General features: G+C 49.2%; 10 protein-coding genes and 1 non-coding gene across 11 annotated transcripts; 7 read left to right on the plus strand and 4 right to left on the minus strand.

Annotated features, from left to right (window-relative positions):
• The first annotated feature begins 391 nt into the window (after positions 1-391).
• EI97DRAFT_412581 (cytochrome P450) lies at positions 392-2,996 on the plus strand. The gene is made up of 3 exons (XM_033796766.1): positions 392-1,189; positions 1,236-2,005; positions 2,074-2,996. Exons 1-3 carry the CDS (start codon positions 808-810, stop codon positions 2,578-2,580), a joined length of 1,659 nt encoding a protein of 552 aa, XP_033657045.1. The 5' UTR covers positions 392-807; the 3' UTR covers positions 2,581-2,996.
• A 63-nt stretch (positions 2,997-3,059) lies between these two features.
• EI97DRAFT_t21 lies at positions 3,060-3,164 on the plus strand. Its single transcript has one exon. It is a non-coding gene; the product is annotated as a tRNA-Met (tRNA).
• Positions 3,165-3,922: 758 nt separating this feature from the next.
• EI97DRAFT_482014 (uncharacterized protein) lies at positions 3,923-5,177 on the plus strand (the record flags this gene model as incomplete). Its single annotated transcript, XM_033802054.1, has 1 exon — positions 3,923-5,177. The coding sequence occupies exon 1, from the start codon at positions 4,008-4,010 to the stop codon at positions 5,172-5,174; it is 1,167 nt and encodes a 388-aa protein (XP_033657046.1). The 5' UTR covers positions 3,923-4,007.
• A 1,375-nt stretch (positions 5,178-6,552) lies between these two features.
• Positions 6,553-8,464, plus strand: EI97DRAFT_178703 (major facilitator superfamily transporter). The gene is made up of 2 exons (XM_033793486.1): positions 6,553-6,977; positions 7,035-8,464. The coding sequence occupies exons 1-2, from the start codon at positions 6,598-6,600 to the stop codon at positions 8,098-8,100; spliced, it is 1,446 nt and encodes a 481-aa protein (XP_033657047.1). The 5' UTR covers positions 6,553-6,597; the 3' UTR covers positions 8,101-8,464.
• Positions 8,465-10,390: 1,926 nt separating this feature from the next.
• Positions 10,391-10,780, plus strand: EI97DRAFT_482022 (uncharacterized protein; the record flags this gene model as incomplete). The annotated part of the gene is made up of 1 exon (XM_033802055.1): positions 10,391-10,780. One exon carries the CDS (start codon positions 10,391-10,393, stop codon positions 10,778-10,780), a length of 390 nt encoding a protein of 129 aa, XP_033657048.1.
• A 177-nt stretch (positions 10,781-10,957) lies between these two features.
• EI97DRAFT_350775 (uncharacterized protein) lies at positions 10,958-11,766 on the minus strand (the record flags this gene model as incomplete). The annotated part of the gene is made up of 2 exons (XM_033794837.1): positions 10,958-11,599; positions 11,653-11,766. Coding segments are annotated over 2 exons (756 nt in total), but the record flags the coding sequence as incomplete, so codon positions are not given.
• A 642-nt stretch (positions 11,767-12,408) lies between these two features.
• On the minus strand, positions 12,409-13,897 carry EI97DRAFT_371512 (cytochrome P450; the record flags this gene model as incomplete). The annotated part of the gene is made up of 2 exons (XM_033795294.1): positions 12,409-13,079; positions 13,162-13,897. Coding segments are annotated over 2 exons (1,407 nt in total), but the record flags the coding sequence as incomplete, so codon positions are not given.
• A 1,306-nt stretch (positions 13,898-15,203) lies between these two features.
• Positions 15,204-16,826, plus strand: EI97DRAFT_448244 (cytochrome P450; the record flags this gene model as incomplete). Its single annotated transcript, XM_033800147.1, has 4 exons — positions 15,204-15,379; positions 15,444-15,727; positions 15,768-15,897; positions 15,947-16,826. The coding sequence occupies 4 exons, from the start codon at positions 15,204-15,206 to the stop codon at positions 16,824-16,826; spliced, it is 1,470 nt and encodes a 489-aa protein (XP_033657051.1).
• Positions 16,827-17,492: 666 nt separating this feature from the next.
• Positions 17,493-18,587, plus strand: EI97DRAFT_448245 (hydroxysteroid dehydrogenase; the record flags this gene model as incomplete). The annotated part of the gene is made up of 2 exons (XM_033800148.1): positions 17,493-18,089; positions 18,120-18,587. The coding sequence occupies 2 exons, from the start codon at positions 17,493-17,495 to the stop codon at positions 18,585-18,587; spliced, it is 1,065 nt and encodes a 354-aa protein (XP_033657052.1).
• Positions 18,588-19,379: 792 nt separating this feature from the next.
• Positions 19,380-20,246, minus strand: EI97DRAFT_455747 (uncharacterized protein; the record flags this gene model as incomplete). Its single annotated transcript, XM_033800673.1, has 4 exons — positions 19,380-19,757; positions 19,806-19,876; positions 19,925-19,981; positions 20,033-20,246. 4 exons carry the CDS (start codon positions 20,244-20,246, stop codon positions 19,380-19,382), a joined length of 720 nt encoding a protein of 239 aa, XP_033657053.1.
• Positions 20,247-21,442: 1,196 nt separating this feature from the next.
• On the minus strand, positions 21,443-23,029 carry EI97DRAFT_482029 (uncharacterized protein; the record flags this gene model as incomplete). The annotated part of the gene is made up of 5 exons (XM_033802056.1): positions 21,443-21,953; positions 22,004-22,081; positions 22,136-22,272; positions 22,315-22,716; positions 22,763-23,029. 5 exons carry the CDS (start codon positions 23,027-23,029, stop codon positions 21,443-21,445), a joined length of 1,395 nt encoding a protein of 464 aa, XP_033657054.1.
• Between the last annotated feature and the right edge of the window lie 1,330 nt (positions 23,030-24,359).

The following is a 24,359-nucleotide window of genomic DNA, read 5'->3' on the forward strand; positions in this document are numbered from 1 at the left end:
AGAGCTCATCAATGTAGCTTATTAGCTGTTTCTCTTGGGTTTGGTTGAGGAGTTGCATGTTGGAGTTGGCATCTGAGCGTGTAGATTGAACACCGCGTGTAGATTGAACACCGCGTGCACGTCTTGACAGGGTACTGCGATCAACACCATATTTTTTTGCAAGCTGAGTGTAATTAGGTTTTTCTCCAAGCTTCAGCGATTTAATTGCTGCAATTGCTTCATCCATATCATGTGTAGTAGTGGAGTTATAAGTTTTTGAAGTTTGTGTGTGGATTTTGAAAAACGGGCGTGGGGTGATGCTGGGCGTTGCCTGAGTCAGCACGGTACGTGTTGGCCCCTAGAGATGATTCGCTTCTTGAAGGGGGCGTGTGAAGGGGCCATAGGGCTGGACATTATCTACTTCAACTCTCCTTCGCGTCGACTGTTTCCTGGATGATGGATTGATTGTCACAACCCTCTGCGACCGCTTTACTTCCTTAACAAACTTGGCGCCTACGACGCGATCTTTGACCAAGAGGACCTGGTACCTGAGATATCCAGGAGAAGAAGGCGCGATCCGCTTGGCCGACAACCCTTTCCCATGCCAGCAGCCGCCTCTAACAGTGTCGTCGAATTGACCATATCGACTTGTCCTTTACACGGGCAGCCATCTCGCGCGGGAAATCCCCATCAAGGCCTTGAGGCTTTTATAAGCGCTCCGTCAGGAGAAACTGCGACTCGACCACCTTTCTGTCCCGGCGCAGTATAAGAGCGTTAGATTTATTTGCACCACAGTCCATCGCCGCTAGACTCAATACCCACTTCGTCATGCTGCTCTCTCTTCTCGGGCTAGTCGTACTATTCTATGTGTTATGGACGCTTCACGATCTCTTTCGAAATTACAGAATTGCGCGAACGATTGCTTTTCCAATAGAGATACTGCCAGTTGACTTCCTCAACGTTCCCTTCCAAGTCCTCGAACCACATATCTGGCCGATCTTGGATTTTCTACGCATTCCACTACCCAGACAACTTCGGTACTTGCGACGAGGATGGCACTATAAAGCCAAAGCCAATTTCCACCACGAACTTGGCCCATCCTATGCTTTAGTCACGCCTCGTCAAGTATATGTCCATACATGCGACGCAGAAGCAATCCACTACGTCTTTTCCCACCGCAAAGAGTTTCCGCGGACCCCTGAGCAATATGGTATGTTCGAATTCGACTTCGTCACTGTTCATGCTAATTCGAGCAGAGGTTCTCGCAGTTTATGGTCCGAGTCTTTCAACGGCGCAACCGGAAGATTGGGCACGTCACCGAAAGGCCGTGGCACCATCGTTCATGAACGAGACCATCATGCGAAATGTATGGGAGGAGTCGATTCGCCAAGTACGTCAGATGATCGATATCTGGATCAACGACGGGGTGTCCAGTGTCGAAAGAGACACGCGCACGCTTTCCCTGAACGTTCTGGCAGCCATCGGGTTCCGGCAATCGTTTGATTTTCGCTCCACCTCTGAAGAGTCCATGGAACCGGATGGGAAATTCTCCTATCGTGATGCTCTAAAAATTGTCCTGGACAACGTAATCCTCATAATGCTCATCCCGCGAAAACATCTGCGATATAGTTGGCTGCCTGCTAGCCTGCAACGGATAGGAAAGGCTGCAGCGGACTTTGGCGTTCATATGCAGGAGATGGTCAACAAGGAACTTGCGAAACTGAACAGCGGAGATAAGGGCAGCGGCACTTTGGTCACGTCTTTCGTGCAAGCCATTGACGCTCATCAAAAGGATAAATCGAAAGGCATCTCCGTGGATGAGCTCCTAGGAAATCTTTTCATCATAAACTTCGCAGGGCACGATACCACTGCGAATACACTGGCTTTCGCGATGCTGTTACTGGCCGCATATCCGGAAGTGCAGGATTGGGTTGGCGAAGAAATGATGAGGGAAACTGGACATCTTGCTGATGACGAGCTGGACTACAGCATCTTTGCCAAGTTGTTGAGATGTCGAGCAGTCATGGTAAGCCAATTTTATGTCCCTCAATTCCGTCCCGTAACATACTACGTAACATACTAAATGCTTGTCAGTACGAGACCTTGCGACTCTACCCGCCTGTCATGTCGCTTCCAAAGCAAACGCTGAAACCGCAAATCTTGCACACGAGTAATGGTCCAGTCCGCATACCTCCTGACGTCTCTATCAACTCCCAGGTACTGGCAGTGCAGACGCACCCGAAATACTGGCCTGATGAGCCTTTGAAATGGAAGCCTACCCGATGGATTATTCCAAAAAAGCCTGCAGGCGAGGGAAAGCTTCCGGCGGAGGACTTTTTCACGCCTGCTACCGATACGTATTTCCCTTGGAGTGACGGACCGCAAAACTGCCCCGGTTTAAAGTTCTCCCAGGTCGAGTTTGTGGCTGTTTTGCTTTACCTTCTCAGAAAACACCGGATTCATGGAATTAAGAATCCGAACGAGAGCGACCTGGAGTTGCAGAAACGCATCTTGAGCGTTGTGGAAGACTGCACGGCCGTGATGCTGTTGAAGATGAGGGATCCGGATAGGGTAAAGGTTGGCCTGCGCCCAGTCTCCTGAACTCATGCCTAACGAAGAAGGTAATCCAAAGGAAAATTGTCGAGGTAGGCAGTAGAGATACACGTAATAACGTAATATGGCTACAAGACTGTGGGCATTACACGTCCGCCCGAAGACCACCCTACACTTCCTCCGTGGCTTAAACTACCAGTTCGGCGCAACATACTTGGCTAAATCTAGTTAAGTTATTGGAAACCTAGGCTGCTGCAGCTTCATGCAGAGGCGGACTTAAGCTGATTACGACCTGTCTCATAAACGTGCGACTCTTAGCTCTTCAATCAAAGTGGAACGCAGTACGCTTTTATGTAGCTAACTGAGCCTTGTTTCGTTACTAGGGTAGCGGTAGAGATCGCAGGGCCCAACGCATCGTTTGTGCGAGCGTATGGTCGGCTCTATGGAAGAATTACCTGTGTTATGGGCGCTAAAAGCTTAAATTTGGCACTTTATAAAAGTTCTATTTGAAACAAACTATCAATAACGTCTCATTGGTCTAGTTGGTTATGACGTCGGTCTCATAGCGCTATCTATGACTGTTCCCAGGACAGGTAATCCGAAGGTCGCCAGTTCGAATCTGGCATGGGACATTTGTTTTTTGCTCGTATATTTCCATTCTTTATTGTGCTTCGCCGCGTTTCGCCGGTTATTAGAACGCGAAAGTTTGTAGCCGCTCTTGCTAACACGCCAATTAAGACCTCAAGGTAATGTAGCTAGTCTCGCATTTGAGGGCAGACGTTGGACCGCCCTTTTTCCTGTCCACTGTAAGAAGAGGCGATGTCCTGTCAAGTGTCTTTCCGGCGCTAGGGAGCGATATAGTTGTGCGAACGCCTGGCGCTCCTCCCTCTCACAGGGATTAGATTATATATAGACAGGACTCCTTTCCACTTCTAAGATAGTCGTCCTTCTGGATTTTTTTAGCCTTGCAGTGAAATGTGCAGAACTTACAAGCGAATGAACTCACCACGCTGGTCCTCGCGCATCGTGATTTGTTAAATAAGCCTTGCTGAGAAGAGGCTAGCGTCAATCCTGGGCCCCATGTATATTGTTCTTCCGCGAAAATTCCACACAATGCCCGTTGATGAGGGTTCCTTGAACCTGACGAAGGCGCCCATTATCGATGGTACCTGATGAACTCAGCGGGACGAAGGCAAAAACTGCAAGCCGCCAGACTGGACGACGACATCAGTGCTGTCGTCTTGCCATCTTTTTGAAGATGACGGACAAAATGCTCACTGGCACGATATCGGCCTAGACTCAGGTGGCGGTGTATCTATCAGAAAATTTGCAGTTTTGCGCTAGCATGTATTTATTAAAACAGGCACTTAATAGGCATGGACTGTAAGACTCCACTCCTCTGCTGCTAATTCACTCGTTTTATTTTGGCATTCCTTCCTTGACGTTCGTTTGTTTCGCTCTTTAGACGACATCCAATGAGTATCTCCATTCGCTGCATTCCCCCAACGAGCTGTTTGCCGCCAGTGCGATCAATCCGTGGAGCTACCGATGAGCAGATCAGGAACGCTTTATGCAATCTTCGACAGCTATACTGTCCGCTCCGCCGCTTATCCGTCTCGCTTCATAGTAGGAAGGATGCCAAAGCCGTGATATCGCAGGTTCTACAACCGACGGACTCGGGCTATGCTTCGCAAGATGATGATGAAGACGACGAGACATCCGAGGTAGAAGACACCAATGCGACCCTGCGCGCTGACACATTCGAGCGTGACTTTGCTGTGCGATGGCTGACCGCACTCATCGCACGCGCCGAAGAACTCTCTTTCGACCCGGATCTCGTAGACGAGGCCGCCTTCATCCTCGCTTCATTCAGTGACATCGAAGACGAAGGCCCCGACCAGGCACTAACCCGTGATTTCTGTTTCCCGTCACTTTTTCACTCTTCCGCATCCACAAAGATCGAAGTCCGCCTCAATGATGCGCCGCTGTCGACCACTGATCACACAGACGTCGGACTTCAAAGCTGGGGCGCATCAATCATACTTTCTGACATGATGTGCGCATCTCCAGGTCGCTTCGGCCTTGAGAAACTGGACCCTGGATGTACGATCGTGGAACTGGGTGCTGGGACAGGACTCGTTAGCCTCACTCTCGCTAAAATGCTACAACAATCGTACATCACCGACGCAACGTTGGTGGCTACAGATTATCATCCCGCCGTTCTCCAAAACCTTGACCGCAATATCCGGACGAACTTTCCTTCGAATGATACGGCGCCTGTCAAGGCTATGATGCTCGATTGGTCGGCTCCGGTTCTGGCTCCTCCACTGGACAAACCTGCCAGCATGGTGGTGGCAGCGGATGTCATATACGCTCCTGAACATGCCACATGGTTGAGAGATTGTGCTGGTCTCCTATTGGGTGGAGACTGTCACTTTTGGTTGATCGTCACCGTGCGCACGGTAGGGAAATTTGAGGGGATCGCAGATACTGTTGAGACTGCATTCTCCGCAGCGGACTGTCCGAAGAAGAATGGGAAGACTCTACAAATTCTAGAAAAGGAGGTGTTAGAGAAGAGAAAGGGCATTGGCCGCGGAGATGAAACGGCGTACAATCTCTATAAAATTGGCTGGAGGGAGTGACTGGATTTCTCGATACCCTAAGAGTTCATGGAATAGTGTTCAAGAGTTATGGAATAGACTAAATAGACCGACTTACTGCGCCAAAGCTGCACGAAACGCGTTTTGGTCACTCGGCCGCAAACAGCAAGCTTCGGTGAGCCCTATCATGATGCGAATCACGTTCAGCATCTAGGTCTCCAGAAGACGGACAAGCTTTCACACACCGGCGACGGCAGAGCGAAAGGGGGCTGCTGAAGGAGCGTCTTCGTCTCGTCAAGCTCCTCAGGAATAGTCGCATTACTTATTTCGTTTTGGGTCAGAGCCATGTAACTTGCACAACAGTATTTCCGGGTTTCCTGAATATCAAGTGTCCGGCGCCTCCGAGGAGGAAGAAGATGGTCAGCAACGGGACCACCAGTGGACCTTCTGCCACGCATATGTCAGGCTCAGTGCACGGGTACCCTGTTGTAACATCTGATCTTGTCTTGATCTAGACAAGGGAACCTGTCGGTACGGCCTCAAGTAATGAGCCACTGATGCGGCCATGGGTAAAGGTGGTGGCGCGCGGACTTCCACATCTACATGTACCCGGAGAGTGAGTGCGCCATCTCCTCTTCCTTGAATATCACTTCACACGTCTTTCTATGGATTAAATTAGGGGGTCATGTATCTGGCCATGACGATGGTCGCGTCACGCACGCCATGGAAAACTTCTCAAGCCAACGCCGCTGTTATGTTTGCGGAGAGCATAATACCAGGATAATACAGCTTCGCCGAAGCCGGCCGACAGACGCATAGTATGCGAGCAGGTCCCAAAATAATGAAGTAGAAGTAGTCTGGCAGCCAATATCAGCTTGACTGCACCGAAATAGTCGCGTTTGAGGTCGATAGGTCGAGGGTCAAGGCTAAGGCTGGAGAAGGTACAAGACCGAACAGCTGTGAATCAGCGCTCTCAAAATCGATCGTCCGAAGCTTACATGGATTGACGATGCAGTCAACGGCTCTGCAAAACGAGCAAACAAGAGGATTAGCAACAGATGTGTAGGATTACCTAAGTACGGAGCTTTTGCCGAAGTGATTCATAAATCGCACCCTCCAATTCCATTGCGCGACTCCGGCGGACAAACGCGCGAGCAGAGCATAAAAACTCGGGGATAGGGACCCGAGGATACCTACATGTCGCCTCCAAAGACGGGACTCGCAAGCAAATATGAGTCTCTTAGTCTTCCGCTAAAACAAATGTCAGGCGTGGAATGTAGAGATCATCCCAATCTGTTATCGAATCGGGAAATGCTCTAGTCCCCGGACCGAATGCACGCCGTGATTGGACTTCGGATGCGGGGTATCCGCGAGCATGAGTGCATTTAGGGCAAGCGAATCTTGTGTCCAACCCCATTGAGCACGAACATTTTCAACTCTTCAAACTTCGTCAAAGAGTCTGGTAATGCCTGATCTTTCTCTTTTCACTTCCTTGGTGAAGGGTGCTGGAGTATATACCGTCCTCAAGTCGACAAAAGATGTGAAGCTCCTGTTTCTGCAAAGATTTATCCGCCTGTTTGCCTATGGAGCTTCATATATCATTCTCGTCCACTTCCTGGCAAACCTCGGAATATCCGATGAACATGTTGGGTTGTTTATGACGCTGACGATGCTTGGGGATGTTGCCATCAGCTTCGTTCTGACCATTATCACTGATCAGGTCGGACGACGCAAAGTGCTTGCTGCTGGTGCCTTATTGATGGGATCAAGCGGTATTGTATTCGCGCTGAGTAGCAGATACTGGGCACTGCTTCTTGCGAGCATTGTGGGCGTGATCAGTCCTAGGTGAGTGAGTCTGCTTTACCGTAGTACCGAAGCTGGAAATGTCCTGACTACATGAAGTGGGAACGAGATTGGCCCTTTTCGAGCTGTGGAAGAATCCATCCTCTCTCAATTGACGGATAAAGATGACCGTAGTGATATCTTTGTATGGTATACTATGTGTGGGACCGCTGGAGCTGCGCTTGGGACAGTGACTAGCGGCTGGATGATTCACGCGCTGACAACATCCGCTACAAGGACCGAGCTCGAAGCGTATCGGGTGGTGTTCATACTCTATGCCGCTCTTGGTTTTGTAAAGATGATTTTAACCCTACTCCTGAGTCGGAAGGTGGAACTCGAGAGGAAGCATCCTGCGTACCATGAGATACTCGAACTGGAAAATGAAGAGCTTCTCACCGAAACCAGTTCAGAGGAGAACGAAGAGACAACGGGACATATTCCGAAGCGAAACAACTCTCAGATGTATGAACCCGCGGCTGCAAACGGAGGCGTTCTTTCCCGACTCGGTCGTAGAGCTCGATCGTTGCTACCTCGCATCTCGTCCCAGTCTCTCTCGATCCTCTCCCGACTTATTCTACTCTTCGCTCTGGATTCCTTCGCCTCCGGCATGGCATCACCGTCTTGGCTAACCTATTTCTTCACCACATACCACAAGATCGGCGCTGGAGCACTCGGAACTCTCTTCTTTACAACCAACATTCTCGCAACACTGTCAAATTTCACCGCACTTCCTCTTGCCAGACGACTGGGGCCCTTGAAAACAATGACTTTCACTCATCTTCCTTCAGCGATCTTCCTGGGCCTGGTACCTTTGCCTAAATCCGGAAGTGGAGGAACCTGGATAGCTATGGCATTCTTGAGCCTTCGTGCATGTACGCAGAGTATGGATCAAGCTCCGCGTCAGGCGTTCCTTGCCGCAGCCGTGAGGAACGAGGAGAGAACAGCCATCCTAGGAGTCGTTAACATTGTTAAGACGATTGCTCAGGCCGGCGGCATAGGTTCCTCGGGGTTCCTAGCTGGCAAGAAGATGTGGGTGGTTATGCTGAGCGGCGCCGGGTTGATGAAAGCAGGCTATGACCTGTTGATTCTGTGGACGTTCCTTGGACTACCTGAACGCGAACGATAAGCTAGTCCTTTTTGCTTTGTACTGAATTGCGAACCAGGCCGTCCTGGACGCCAATTCCGAGCTTTAGGTAAGCTGAAGCGTTGACAGGACAACGATCGATTATCTGGACAGCGGCCACGTCTGTGTCTGCTGTCGGTCGAGATGGTATAGAGCACATGAAGAGCCTGCATGCTCTGTTCTCCATAGGAGGCAAGATTTCAGACGCACCGGGCTCTTATCAACGGCGAAAGTTCATCCCAGCCTAGCCTAAAGAGCTAGACCAGGAGTGTAGTGAAATATCGGGCTGACTCAATCCTCGGAAACACATGGCGGACTTTGGGAAAACGAGTGGGTTGGTAGAAAACATTTTGGAGCATCTACAGTAACGTGTTCCACGGGCGAGCGCCGCACACGGGCGAGGGCCGCACCCCACCAACTTTGCCCACCTCTCTCATCTCAACGTACAATGGCTCAACGCAGCGCTACTCAATCAGCTTCAAATGAAGCAGATGTTCAGCTTGCTATCACCTCTATTGAAAACAACCATATCCAGAGCAATCGCCGTGCTGCTACTATCTATAACGTGTCCGAACGAACAATCCGCCGCTGATGCGCTGGTGTCCCTGCCCGACGCAATTGCCAGCCTAATTCGAAGAAGCTTACCCAGTTAGAAGAGGAGGTGATTGTCAGTCACATATTGGATCTAGATCAACGTGGTTTTTTGCCTAGCCTAGCTGCTGTATGTGATATGGCCGATAAGTTGCTAGCTGCACGTGGTGGAGGATGCGTAGGAGTCAACTGGCTATCTACTTTTGTCAAGCGTATAGACAGCCTCATGATGTGTTTCAATCGGGCGTACGATAGGCAGAGGGCTCTATGCGAGAATCCTGTGTTAATCAAGAGCTGGTTTGAGCTTGTAGAGCAGACGAAGGCCAAGTACGGCATCTGCGATGAGGACGTCTACAACTTTGATGAGGCTGGCTTTATAATGGGCAAGATCATGATTCAGCTTGTTGTAACTAGGTTAGAGAGAAGAGGTCAGCTGAAGGCTGTTCAGCCAGGAAATCGCGAGTAGGTGACAGTAATCCAAGGAATCAACGCAGCTGGCTGGGCTATCCCACCATTCATCATCTTTGCTGGCCAACACCATCTCTCTGCCTGGTACAAGAAAGCTGATATTCCACGTGACTGGATGATCGTAGTTAGTGACAATGACTGGATGAACAATGAGCTAGGAGTTGAGTGGCTAAAGCACTTCAATGCTTATACTAAGACTCGTGTTTTAGGTGCTCATCACCTGTTCATCCTTGATGGCCACGAGAGCCACCACTCCCTTGAGTTTCAAGAATTCTGCAAGGAGAACAATATCTATATGCTCTGCATGCCAGCTCACTCGTCGTACCTGTTCCAGCCTCTTGATGTTGGCTGCTTCTCATCATTGAAGCATGCATACAGCCATGAGATTGAGGCTCTGATCCGCAACCACATCAATCACATCACGAAGCTTGAGTTTCTGCCAGCCTTCAAGGCAGCCTTTGATCAATCATTTACGTCAGCCAACATCTGCTCAGCCTTTCGAGGTGCAGGCCTAGTTCCCCTCCAGCCAGATGTTGTTCTATCAAAGCTCGATGTGTAGCTCCATACGTCTACTCCTCCAGCTGCTCTAATAGAGGCTCTCTAGGAAGCTCGAACACCAAGCAACGTATGTGAGCTTGAGGCTCAATCAACGCTAATACATGATCGCATTCAGCAGCACAAGAGCTCATCACCAGCCTCAATTATTGAGGTGATTAATCAGCTCAAGAAGGGAGCTGAAGTGATGATGCTCTCAGCTGAGCTGATACGTGATCGAATTGCTAGCCTTGAGAGAGCCAATGAGGCAGCTATAAAGTGGAGGCAGCACAAGAAGAAGCGGATCCAGAAGTATGGAGTTTTAACAAAGGGAGCAGAAGAGGATATACTAGCTCAACAAGAGGTTGAGGAGCAGATTGCTCGTGAACAGCGTCAAGGTGGTGGGCGCTCAGGTCTCAGCCGCCAGGCTCTGGCATGCTGCACAAGGTGTAAAGAGCCTGGGCATAACTCACGTACATGTAAAAAAGATACTTAAGATACTACTTGATCTACTCTATTAATATTTATCTATTATTCTACAAGGTGGTTGGGTTGCACGTTTGAACAGGTGGGCAAAGTTGGTGGGGTGCGGCGCTCGCCCGTGTGCGGGCTCGCCCGTGGAACACGTTACGTTACGTCTTCGTAAAAGAACAAATACCCTACTGTAATCAGCCGCTCGAAACCAAGAAACACTGCAACAATGGCAACCACGTGCACACCCGTCAAAATCGATACCTGCTCCTATCTTGCCTGTCACCTCGGCAGAAACACCACGATCTGCGGTACCATTATGCTTCTTTCCTCCCAGACCGAACTTCTTGCCCCTGGATCGCCCATTTACGACTATATTCTCCCGAGGTCGCCTATGGAGGTGAAGGCCGTTACTTGGATCCAAAACGGCTTATTTTATTTCCTGTTCGGCGCTCATGCGATTGAGACTGTTATGTTTGCCTTCGGGAAGTTGAAGAAGCATCGCGTGCCATTTGGGTTGGTATGGCTGAAGTGGATAATTATGTGCTTGGTGGGAAGGAAGTTCTGCTTTGAGCATTTTGATAACGTGGTTGTGCAGAAGGAGGCGGCTTTGCGTTAGGAGAAGGGGGAAGGCCGAAGAGAATGCAAGGGGTGGGAAGAAATAGTCCTAATATGTTCTAGGAAATGGACATACGTGAGAGAGGTTTTACAAGATTTCGACTATGTAGAACAACAGTCGCGCATGGCTGGTTGCAAAAAAAGACCTGTGAAGAGCCCTTGTGTACGCGCTCCGCGGATCTTCCTGATAACTGACCTGGATTTTGACCTCAACCTGCAACTCGGCACTAACAGTCTTGAAAATCCTCTCTAAACTCTCCTTACTGTGGATGAATCTCGTCATCTTCACACCCTCTGGGACTAATGGAGGCGGAATAGGCACCTCATGCTCTTCCAGATCTCCCGCCAACAAGCCGATAGTCCATGCGCCCTTCCCACTCGTGAGTCCCATCATCTTCTTGACAATCGCAGTTTGAATGTTCCAATCAAAAGAGTGCAGCAACATTGAAGAGACAACAATTTCCCACGTTCCCCTGGTCTTCTCTAGTGGATTGTCCAAGTCTGTGGCCAAAATGTCTGCACAAATAAAGCGACCCTTCATTTTGTCTGCGTCTCGGAACAACTCGTACCCGACCATCTCGAACTGTGGACACTTATCCACGCCGAGAAGCTGGCAGGATTCAGCACCATCATAGATGAGCTTTCGCATGTCTTGACCCAGACATGTGCCCAGATCTATCAAAAGCGGTTTTGTCTTATCCGAGGCATTTTTCAAACGATTTAAGAGGCAAGTGTACGATGGGTGTTCCGACAGACCGAGAACAAGGAACCAGAATTCACCAATTGTAGCGAGGGGGTATACGGAGAAAGCTTGATCGCGCTGCGTTTATCATTTAAGAGCTGCCATCGGGCAACGATGATATGGCTGCTTACCGTGTTCAAGATATGTACCTCAAGCTCCTCATCGGGTATCTTTGCGTAGCCGATGAGGAGGTCCTGACAAGCGAGTGTCAGGGTCGGTCCAATCATGGGCAGATACCAGGGCAGGTTGGTAAGACTTTCAGGAAGACAGGGCATCTGAGACTTCATTTCAATGGCCTTTAGTTAACGGAGACCAAGGTTTACTTCTTTTAAGTGCCGGTTCGTCCCGAATCAGCGATTTCACGGTCCTTTCTAGCGCTGCCCACGTTTCGTTGAATTCTCTCCACAACCACACAGGAAACGACCCAGAGAATAGCAGCAATAATCCAAACTCCGCTGTTGGTCGTGACGGACTCCGAAAAATGCATGCTTGAAAATGATGCTCAACTCCGGCGGGGTTGGGAGGACGAACGCCGCAATACTTAATGCATTTCTGAATCACAAGAAGCAATAAGGCAATCAGCCAGTTACACGGATGCCAAAGCCCGCCGTCCACCATAACTGGAAACATTCTAAGTCTATTGAGCGCAGAAGTGGGACTGTCTACGCCTCAACTGTGCATATTGTCACAAACGGGCGCAACATGGTTGCGTTCCATAGGAAACTCTGAGCCTACAGATGAGTTTAAGCGAGTTCTGCCGCAAATAATCAAGTGCAAATCCGTTAAGACGGAGCACAATGGTACGTTACACAAAGCGATGCTGTGGCACGCAATTTGCAGCGTCAAGGCATGGGTCAATAAGAACAATTTAACTCAAGACTCTGCCTTTAGTTTGACGCAGCGCGCCTCCGGATCTGAAAGGGCAACTTGTATGCTGGCTTTGCCACTCCGGTCCCGAAGTGGCTCCAATCGACGGACATTTCCTTTGAAGGTACAGTCAACTCAATATCAAAGTGCATGACTAAAAGCGCGATCGATAGAAAAATCTCGACCTTGGCCAGCCTTTGCCCCGGGCACATCTGACTTCCGCCACCGAAGCGAATCCACGTTCCCTCAAGGTTTTTCAGAGAGAAAATTGGCTGGGCACTTGATTTCAAATCCGGGTCCGGAGAGTCTTGCTTTCCGCTGCGTCGTCCCGGAACGGAGTCTATGCGTGACTCTAACTTGGCGTTCTTCTCACTGGAGTATCTCAGGAAACGCTCCGGATAGAAGGTCTCGACTGGATGTTCCCCACTAGGTCCAGTATTCCACATGGTCTTATCCATGTGCTGGACGGTCGAGCAGACCATCACTACTGTTTTAGCGGGTAGTTCCCAGCCGTTAACGCGCATATCTTCTGGGTATGGATATCGTGTGATGAAAATATGGTTACGATATCTCAGAGTTTCGGCAAAGGTTGACTGTAGCAGTGGTTTTTTCAAGAGAGTGGGTAGCTCAAAATCAAGAATAGAAGCCGTGTCCCGCTGGTTGATGGAATGCTCACATTCTGAGCGAATGCCTGCAAGCAGATATGGCCGTCGGTATATCTCGTAAGCCATCCAATAGAGCGCAGAAATAGAATTCGAGTTGGCATTGCAAACAGTAAGCGAGAGTCATTATGACCAACGGAGACCAAATTATAAGATCAAAAAGGACGTTCACGTACGCCCACAATAATCCGAGATCGCTTGCGGCGATGGCGTCCATATCCCAACCATCAACGTCGAGAAGGTTAAGCTTGGATGACATTCCTTCACACCCTTTCAAGGGGCTACCATCTTCTAAAGAGCATGTAGCCAGTCTCCAGCGCTTGATGCTTGCAATTAATTTGTCCCGGATTGTATAGCCTTCAGGAAAGAGACACCGCGGGGCCTTCTTCGCTAGCGTAGGGACCCAATGGTCAAACTTCCAGAGAGTACAGACAAAGTCAGGATTCACAACGTTGATGAGAGTTGGACCGCATAGCATCTCAATGATGAGTGGTGTAATCTGCGTAGCGATGAGGGCGAAAAGATCTGGCATCTGAATCCAATCAGGCCCAATTGGCAGCGCGCCGATGCGATCATAGAGAAGTCGGGAGAACTTCACAGTAAGATCATCGAGTTGTTGGCCTTGAAGCATGGATCGAAGAATTTCATGATCGCGGTAACATATCCTGTTTCTTGGTTGAATGTATGTTCCTGGCCTTGGTTTGGCAGAGGTTCCCGTATTGTCTCTCAGGAATGATGCGCAAGCTGCCTGGGGCATTCCGAAAATATGGCCGCCAACGAAGTGTTGTGCGTATGCTGGGTTGGTCTGAGCAGATTGTCGAAAGAGGCTGCGAATATTGTCTGGTCCCTGCACTAGAATAGGGTCAAGCCCTGGAATTCGTAGTCTCACGGGATTTTGAGGACTATATGTGATGCAATTAGTAAAACAAATAATTCAGCACTTAGAGATATGATAACGTGGCTTAAGTTTAACACAAAAGCAATTGGGCTGCGGAAAAAGGATGCAGCATTTCCAACCAGTGGAAGACCCTTGGAAGCCCATGGTACCCGCCTAGTGGAGTTCAGGCTTTCACGATATTGGCCGTTTTCTCTCAGACGAACCAAGTAACGGTAGAATTTTGTTACCACTATTAAACCGACGAGTGTGTGCAAGATTGTCCACTGGATGTCGTCCAGATAGAAGCATAAGGAGGTGTATCGGAACATAGTAAGCACAAGCGAGATAAGCTTTCCCAGACCCCAGGACACCAGCTACTCTACGCTAATTATTGGATGAAATGCAAAATTGGATTGAGGATCAAGAGATGTTCTAGGCAGAGAGACGGTGGGGTTTGTTGGTGGAATATATGCCATGTAACAGCTCAAAAACAGCGGTCCATTCATTGATACCGTGTCAATCACGGCAATATTCCCGTAGACATTTCCACTGGCCTGAGAGCCATGTGAATGCTTTCCCACGATATGCAATATTGCCAGTTAAAACCCTCTCCAGCCAACATGAAATCACCGCTAAAGCATTGCAGACTAGGGTAGGTGATGCTATTGCTACCAAAACTCAGAAGTCCACCTATGACAACTATGTATTAAGGTTTATTAGTTTGACCCAAACTCAGCCAGGTATGGTCTGATCGTCGATGTACATTGTAATTGGGAACGCGACGCACCGCTGGCATCCATGTTAATCTACTCTGTTTGCATGAATTGTCGGATGATAATGCTTGAATCCTTATCAAAGGGCGACAATTTGCAGCCGCCGCGCTCATCCTACAGCTGCATTGATGATGTTTGAAGAATGCCGGTATATCTTTCTCGGAGTTCTCTCAAGGATTAGGCGACAATGGGAAGTTTAAACATCCAAGCGCTGCACATATTTTAACCGGACTACGCCGCAATCTCGCGGTATACTCTTGTGGCATCACTTGAAACCTCGTGCAGAAGCTATGGAGATGCAAGGAATAATGGGAATGGTCGCCGGCTCTGATCCTTGCTAATGTTAGGCACACCTGTAGGGTATGCAATGTCTTGGAAGTCGCGTGGACAGCGCACATGCAGCTAAAAGAGACAAGTCATCGACTTCTGTCCAGCTCCTCAGTATCTGAACGGGATTCTATCTTCCGCTTCACATCATTTCTGTCCTGAGAGTACCCAAAGAAATGACAGCCGGCTGGAATGTGTTAGGCGGATGCCTATTGATCTTTGTTCTCCTGAGATGCTTCCTCCATATGACGCAAGACGCTACCGAGCCCTTAATTGTGGCTTGCGGTATACCTTTCTTCACCCCAATATATTGGATGTTTAGGAAAAAAACAAATTTTTATGTCTGGCTGAGGTAAATCGGCTTGAAGCAACTTCCGCGGTGCAGCTTTTAGAAACTAATGACGAGATAGGGACAGATATCATCTACCCATTTATACATTGCGCCTTCCAGGAGTGCGTATGTACGTGGTGAATTCCACAACACTGATCACTGCTGTTCAACGACAAAATAAACTTCTTGCATTCGCGCCAATTAAAGTGAAAGCAGCAATCCGGCTAGCATCCCCGAGCAAAGCCACGATCAACATACTCGAATCTGAAGCATTCGGGGAAATCGGGAGTGGGGAGTACGCGAACATGTTTCATAAGGCTATACAAACTCAGTTGTCTCCTGGGAGTGTTGAGTTTCAAGATATGGCGCGTATCGCCACAGAACAAATCACCTTGCATTTTGCATCGAGTTGCGAGCCGACAGGAACGGATGTTTGGCCTATATCAGTGGATCAGGGAAGATATGGTCATGTCAATAACGAATGCTGTGTACGGTCCGGGGAACCCCTTCAAATACTCGTATGTTCGTGAAGGTTTTTGGTATGTCGACCGTTGCTTGAAACTCATTTTCGATCTTTAACAGAAGCAGGGAATTCGAGTCTCGGATGATGTATTTGCTTTTGGGACTCTCTGCTCTAGCCAAAGGCAGCATTAGAGCCCGGGAAACGATAGTGGAGTCTTTTCGGAGGTACTATGCAAGCAACGGCCACCGCAGTGGCGCGGGCATTACCAGGACACGCTACGAGTACAACGCGAAGAATCAAATACCCCTTGAAGATATTGCGAGATTTGAATTAGGTGGGATGGTTGCGCTCATTACCAACATTGTACCCACGACATTCTGGGTGGTATATCATATATACTCAGATCCCGCCCTTCTCGAAGCTTGCCGGAATGAAGTCAATGGCGAAACGTGTGAAACCAACGATCCCGAAGGAAGAAAGCTACGTACCATTTGCCTGTCAGGGCTTGAAAATTCATGCCCCAGCCTCATGGCAGTCGTGAAAGAGGTTCTTCGTCTTCACACAGTTGGCACATCTGTTCGCCGTGTCATGGAAGACCACATGCTCAGCGGAAAATACCTCCTAAAGAAGGGTAGCATTGTTACGATCCCCGGGCAGGTGCAGCACAGCGACAAGGCTATCTGGGGACAGGATGCCGGCCAGTTCAACCATGAGCGTTTTTTAACTCCAGCCAGACATATCCCACCATCGGCATTCCGCGCATTCGGAGGCGGAGTCAGTCTCTGTCCTGGGAGACATTTTGCTACAAGTATGATCCTCGCTTTCACTGCCATGTTGATCATGAGATTTGATTTTGTACCAGTAAGGGGAACTTGGCCTCGTCCCACAACAGAAAGAGCTGGTGCTTGGGAAGTGACACCCCAACCAGACGAAGATATTGAGGTCCAAATTGGTTTCAGGAACATCGGTGAAAAGCATCAGCGTTGGGCGTTTAGTTTGTTTTAGGACAGGGAAGGTGTTCCTTCACGGGGCAGGCATGCGTACGTGGGTTTCCGGCACAAGTTCGAGGGGATCTACTGTGTATGCGGGCGGCAGTCGCACTTGGGATTAGATGTCCCCAATGTTTCTCCTTATGCTACTGAGAATATGCCAATGCAGTGCCCATAGTCTTCAAACATAAGTCATTGCCCATAATATTGCACTTATTCACCAGGAAAACACCTGTAGAAGTGACAGGTGCTCATGCATTGGTCGTACCATCAGAGATTTCCCGAGAAAGCCGTAATCCTGTCATAACATGCTTGGCCAAGGGATGGACGGCCGGACCGAACTCTTTAATCCTCGGCATTATTTTCGAGGTTGGTCAGATTCAGGGCGCCAGGGGGATGTGTCTGCTTGTGGGGCCAGAACCACCGGCTTGCAGTCGGGAGCGACCCGATCCGCTACCGCTGGGAATATGGTTTCACAGCATATTGTTGAGACCTCGAACAACCGGAGCACCACGAGTGGACCGAATTAGACCATTGATGAACACTGTACTAGGTATGAAAACGGAGGATCCCGGCCGCGACGTGCGTTCGTCCTGATGACCGAGCTACCCTAACATCTCCCTCGACATCGCAAGCCAGCCTTGTGGCGTTACAAGCCCAACACAACTCGGATTCACAGAATATGGACCCAGTCCTGGTCATCGGCGGGTGTGGTTGCTTAGGCTACCACATTGTTAAACAACTTCTGGAGTCCGGCGCTTCCGAAGTTACAGCTTTCGACATCAACATCGAGAAAAATATCGTCCCAAAGGCAAAATATATGAAAGGAAGCATCCAGGTCGACGAAGACGTGTATCGGGTCCTCCAAAACGTTAAACCGCGAACCATCTTTCATACAGCCTCACCATCGATGCTGGGACAGCGAAACACGCGAAGGATCTTTGCAGCTGCTAACATAGGAGGCACCAAGATACTACTTAAGAACATAAAGAAGGTCGGAACCACAAAAGTGTTGGTCTACACCTCATCCTCTTCCGTCATCCATGACAACATGACTGACCTCATCCGTGCTACTGAGGACCGCCCATACTGCCTTGAACCGGAGCAAAAGGACTACTACACCCACACAAAGGCAATTGCTGAGATGATGGTACTGGAAGCAAACAGGAAGGACGGACTTCTCACCGCCGCAATACGAGGATGCCTCATCTTCGGGGAGAACGACAACGCCATGCCTACACAGATCGGCTATGCCAGATCCAAACTTGCTCGACTGCAAGTGGGCGATGGAAAGAACCTATGTGACTAGACTTACGTCGGTAACTGCGCTCATGCACATATTCTCGCAGCAAAAGCGCTCCTCCAGATGGATCCGCACGTGCCGCTCGCTCCAGAGGATCAGAACAAGAGAGTCGATGGGGAAGCCTTCGTAATTACCAATGACGATCCGTGGCCCTTTTGGGATTTTCCTCATACTGTGGGAGCAGCCGCCGGCTACCCAGTGAATAAAGAACAGATATGGGTCATGCCAGCATGGCTGTTCTACGCGCTGGCTGTTCTCACAGAGTGGACGGTGTGGCTGCTAAGCTTTGGGCGTAGAGAGTCTCATATGAATCGAAAAATGGTCAGATACTTTACTATGACGAGAACGTTCGATATCACCAAAGCAAAGGGGCGACTGGGATACAGGCCACAGGTGGGCATGGTGGATGGGATAAAGCGTGCGGTTAATGCATACTTGGAAAGCGAGTCATACGAGAAAAAGAAGGTTCGCTAAGGCGTTATTGATAAAGACGGGTGCAATCGTCTTTACTAATGTAAAGTCCAGGTGTAACTCGACGTCCTTTGCACTGCAACGCACCGGGTACAAAGGCGAACGAAGATCGACAAACAGCAGTACCTTGGAGATGTAAGTGGGCGAGGTGTTTACAATTCATGCGGCATTTTTGAATATCATCATGTATCTACAATTCTCGGACATACATATAACAACCGAGATTGAAATTTGAGCACATCTGCTACGTCCTCTTGTGCGCCTTCAAAGCAGATGGAGAGGAAAAGGTGAGAAGACTGGACAGAATTCCAGTCTCGGAGCAGAACATCGACCGGACTAGGGTTATTCACTGGATTAGACTTGATGATATGTACCTCCTTCGAGATGCAAAGTGGAATATTGACTGGGGCTACTTAGGAATTCCAGCTCAATGGAGGGTTCTTTCTGAGGGTCATTGATGCCATGGAGTCGAGGGTAGGTAATTCTCTCCTGACTTGGAATATTTCTGAAGCTTTCCTTGCTTCCGCTTTGGTTGCTTAGAAAACGGGAGCGGAGCGTGGAAAGACTTGCTCTGCTTTTTTGGATGAACACCGGCATGAACAGCAAACACGGTGCAATGATAACGATATTAATCTCGGCGACGCTAAACTCGGAGGTAGTAACCGCTGCCCAAAAGACATCTCTTTCGTGGAGAGATTTGATGGACCATCCAAACCAGACGACACTGGCGATGCAAGCTCTACGTTGAGTTAGAAACTGTTCACTGAGACAGTGAGACTGGATTATACTAAAGACTTACAGAGAGCCAACACCGAACACTGCTGCGACACCTAGTTTCCTCGTCCTATCTATGTTCAGATTATACACCTGTTGGAGAGGAATGAAAAGGATATAGAAATCTAAGAAAACATTGACGCCAGCCTGCGCTGTGGTGACTTTGGAGGTGTTGGTCCAGAACTTGTTGCTCAGCGCCTCCAAACCCATGCATTCGACTGCTTGTGCGATCACGACGCCGAGGAACGCTAGCGAGAAGGCAATGTTGAAGACGATGGCGGTCCAAATAAGAATTCTTGTTAATCGGATCACCTCGAAGGAACGCAGATATAGAATCAGAACGGAGAGCTTCGCAAACCCGACGGCTATGATATATGTTGTGGAAATTTGGTTCATTCGCTACACCCTTTAGCAAATCCTCTCCAGCTACGAATTGAAAATACTTACCAGAAGACTTTCACGAGTCAGTGTTACCCCTCGAATGTCCCACATATGCCGGCCATAGCCAACCTTAAGATCTGAGTGGCATGAGTGACGCCCGTGTTCTGACCGACACCCACACTTACTTGATATCTCAAGTACGCTATGCGCAACTGATCCCATTACCGCTACTATGCACATCACTGGCCGAAATGTAAGCGAATTTGCTCTTTATGCCTATGAAGGCTTCATACATCCATCCCAACCTACGCGGTTTTCCCCTCTGCGCCGAATGATGAATCGCATTAGGACAGCAGCGGTCATGAGGGTAAGGAATACCGCATTGATGATGATAATTTCGTCATTGCGGTTTTCAGGGTTGTCAAAATTTGAGTGCTTCCCCGGAGGAGGAGGCAGCGCAGGTAGATTCCATAGCGCGGCGGACACCCCGGGCGGTGAGGAAGTCATGCTGTCAGAGTCCCTGGCGTGCCAGATCTAGCGGCATGCGCTTGTAAGAACGGAGCAACGTCGAACACAACGGGAACCGCTTAAGGACTTGGGTCCATAAAGCCAAAGTGTACCTTAGGGTACATGCGGCGTCCACTGTCATGGAGGGCCATATGGAATGCATATGTGCAAGTGAGGCGTGAGTCCACGAACTTAGTAAGTACGGAGCTCAGAAGTAAGCGGATAACCATGGATACGGCGCGGATAAAACAAAGGCGTCGCCAATAGATTTGATGCTTCGAAGGTTCTGTGAAGATCGCAGGGCTCCATGAAGCAGGGCGGCAGCCCTCCTGGCTTGCCTTCATCATGTACTTACCATCACCGAATAACCACTTGTACTAACCTCTGTCTGCGGCACGAACCACATAGTCGCGGCTGGTTGCCACTGTAATATGTGTATATTTCCCATCCTTCTTTTTGACATCTTTCAGGATGTTGCAACAGGATCAATCCGCGTGTGGCACAGATTTGTTGAGCGGAATATATTCGAACTCACGCGAGAGACTGAACTATAATCACTTTTTGTCTCAACAAGATTCACTCTTTTGCCGAACCCCACGGCGGGACATATTCATGTTTCCAATCGATAGGCCGTGGCTCAGGAATACTGCGGTGCCTTTAGGCGCCATGATAATTCTCCGGTAGTACAGAATGCACGCATGTGGCGAGGGCGGGAAATGGGAAGAATTACATTGCCCCAATCCATTATTTTGCAAGCCCAAGGGAGTAAGCGGTAATGGTTCGAGCCAAACGAGATCCTTGCGCCCGAAAATGAGCCCAAAGTTCCAAGCCCCGTCCGTTCAATTATAATCACGAGGCCATTGGGAGTTTAAACCCTTCTCGTCGGGAGTGATTCCACCGTGATGGGCGGGATGAAGGCGTTAATTAGGGTGTGGTCAATATATTCTGAACAGAGAGGTTGGTAATGATTGATGGTACTATTAGTAAAGCGTGCAATTTGGGGAGATAACATTCGAACCCCCGAGCGTTATTAGAAGTCTCTTTGTCTGCCGGGCTGCAATACGCGCCGCCCATTGTCCGCCTCTCCTCGCTTTTACTGGAAATCTCAAGCAGATAAACAATGGACTCAAAGATCTTCCATTGGTGCAATCCTGACAGCCTCCGCCCGTTTGGAGACGCATAAGTTAATGACTCAATCATGCCCTTACGGTTGCGGTGCGCGTCACAGTAACAACTACAGTCTGCCCAGGGAGTGTAGTCACGACTCTACTAGGCGGACGACTCGTCGTTCTGGTCAGAGTCACAACCGAGACTCGGATGTCGGGGACTGTCACAGTAGTCGTGGTGGGTATAAATCTTGTGCGTGTCCTGGTTATCGGCACAACCACGGTCCTAGTCCTTGTGATAGTCCTTATGAACGGGTTTCTGATTGTACGAGTGGTTGTAGCCGTGGTCGTCGAAATTGAGGTGGTCGTGGCAGTCTCTGTTGCGGTTTCAGTTTCGGTTTGGGTTTCCGTTTCGGTGGAAGTCAGAGTGAGAACGGATACTTCTGTCGATGTTGTAGGCACATATTCTGTGCTCGTGGACGTTACTACGCTTAGGGCGCTGACGAACGACGTTTCGGTAGTGGTCAGCGTAGATGTCTCTGTGCTTGTGCTCACAGTACTAATGACAATTGGTTGGTTTGTGACAGTAGCGACGCTGATGCTGTGTTAACAACAGCTGCGAGAAAGTGCTCTATCAGGAACCTGACATACCTTGTGACTGTTTCCGTTATAGAGCTAGCACTGAGTGTTAATATAGATGTTTTCGTAACTGTAGGGCCAAGTATAGTTCTTGATTCTTCGTTAGCCAAGCTGATGGCGTCCAATGTTTTGTGATTAGCTTACGTTGGAATCGGAGCAGGGGTCAAAGTCTCGGTAAGCGTTGTTGTCGTGATGTCTATTATGGTCGACGTATTTCCGATTATGTATACTGTAGATGTCCCAGTAAACTCTGTTGTAGTAATAGTAGCCTGGTTTGTCAGCTATACAAATGATTAAAGAAGAACGAATCTTCATCGACGTACGGGTGTGTCCGTTGATATGGAAGTAAGAGTTATGGTGCTTGCGTCAGGAGCAAAACAGGATGATATGTCCGTAGCGGTTGTGAAGTTTTCTGTCGTCGGGGCGAAGATGGTCACATTAGATGAGATGGTGGGCGCTATGGTCGATGCGTTGAGCGTAATTGACAAATTAAAAGATGGGAATTCCGTAGGGAGCGTGAGCAACGCATCCGATGTGATGGACACATCGATGGATGGAACGTTGGGTGTAGTTTCGACGCTCGCGACTGTGGTTGCGTTGAGCGCAGTTGCAATATCGCTGACACTGAACGACGAGAAATGAGAAATCGGAAGTGCCGTAGCTATGGACGAGCCCGGGCCGGTAGACGTAAGATCAACGGAAAGGGTCGCCGACTCGAATGCCACCTGTGATTGATTAGCCCATATCTCATGTGCTACAACTTATACAAACCGTGGTTGGCAGCTCAGTGGAGGTGTTTTCAAATGGCGGAACAGCAACGCTAGTTACCACGACCGTGACTGTTTTAGTGACTATTGTTTCATCGGGGTTTACGATTATGACATTGATATCGGCTTCCTGAGGATCTCTTGTCACAGTAACACTTTGAACATTCTGCAGTTGGGCGTTGCGAGGAAACCACCTAGCATTGGCGGGGCGAGCCTGTAGGCAGAATACAAAGGTAGTGGCAAAAATGAGTGACAAGAATGACCGAGGCATCGTGTCCGATAGTGAGCGGCTTTGGTAGGGGAGAAAGAGAGACTTGGACTCGAAAGAGTGTTGTCGGGCATCATTTATGATGGCAGTAAACGCGTCTGTGGCCACGCGCGTAGGAATGTAGCGTCAGGAATGCACAATATCATGTCGTTGAAGGCAGAACCGACTACCTGGTCGGTCTATCACAGGAATGTGTTTCTGGACAGAAGAAGCGTGCATCGGGGTGTACAATCATCCTTTTTTGCAGCCGTCTCGAATAGAAGCAGACAGGGAGTGGAAGTCGCAAGGGAAGAGGCACACGAGCCGCCCGTCACGAATGTGCAATCTTGTACGCATAGCACCCTATATTAGAATGTAGCATCCTAGAGCACTAGAACCACACGATAGGATGATAAGGTGATGGGTTGGTTCGCTGAAGCCCTGGAGAAGCGCTAACCCAACCCTTGGGAATCTAGAGGTTACCACATGAGGTAGATGCTTCTCCCTGCCTACCCTAGGGTGGGTAGTACACCTTAGGCATTGATGTATACACCTACAATAATCCACCGGCATGTAACGCTTGAGCTGGACTGAACTGACGCGCCGCAGAAGGTCGATGGAGAACTTCTTTTGGTGTCTCCCCGAGCGTCGGAACAGTTTTCGATCGTTGCTAGCACTGGGGGTTAAATTTTCGTGATGAAAGAGACCACGTAGGAGAGTATCGTTGCCGCTCCTCTCGGATAAGGAAAGCTAAACGTGCCATATTGTCCTCCCACTGCGGGCCAGATGGAGCATATTCTAAGTACATCGCGCCATTGAGCCGATGGCTTGAGTCCAAAGAGGTTTCTCGAGCTGCCCAAAGATGGCAAGTACGACGTAAATGCAATAGGCGAGAAAAGCTGCGTAATGCTTTTGAGGAGAGTTAGCCAGATTCCCGACTTCAAAAATCAATGCCCGTGACGCTGGGTTAAAGAAAGGGTAGCATGATGCGCGTTAACTCGGACGCTTGCCTAATTAGTTCCTAATGGCCGGGGGAAAAGGGTCGCCTCTATTAGACTGTGTGCCGCAGGGTGCCTCTGTTGCTACGGTATTGTTCTGTGCCTCTCGGTGCTACTTCCCAGGGTTGGCTTTAGAGACTGGAGCCTATTAGTAACCGCTCGCCAGATTGTGTTCACAGCGTACCGTTACTGTCGCTCGGACTGGTGTAGCTAACCGGTGGATTGCTCTCCAATTGCCGCATAGAGAGACCGGATTGAAACTCTCGTTGAGAAGGCGTAATGACTGCACTATAAGTGCTACAAGATCGCAATGGCTGCACTCAGATGTCAGTGAGAGCTAAGATGCAGTAAATCTC

Source organism: Westerdykella ornata (genome assembly GCF_010094085.1).
Source record: "Westerdykella ornata strain CBS 379.55 unplaced genomic scaffold EI97scaffold_3, whole genome shotgun sequence".
NCBI lineage: Eukaryota > Fungi > Ascomycota > Dothideomycetes > Pleosporales > Sporormiaceae > Westerdykella > Westerdykella ornata.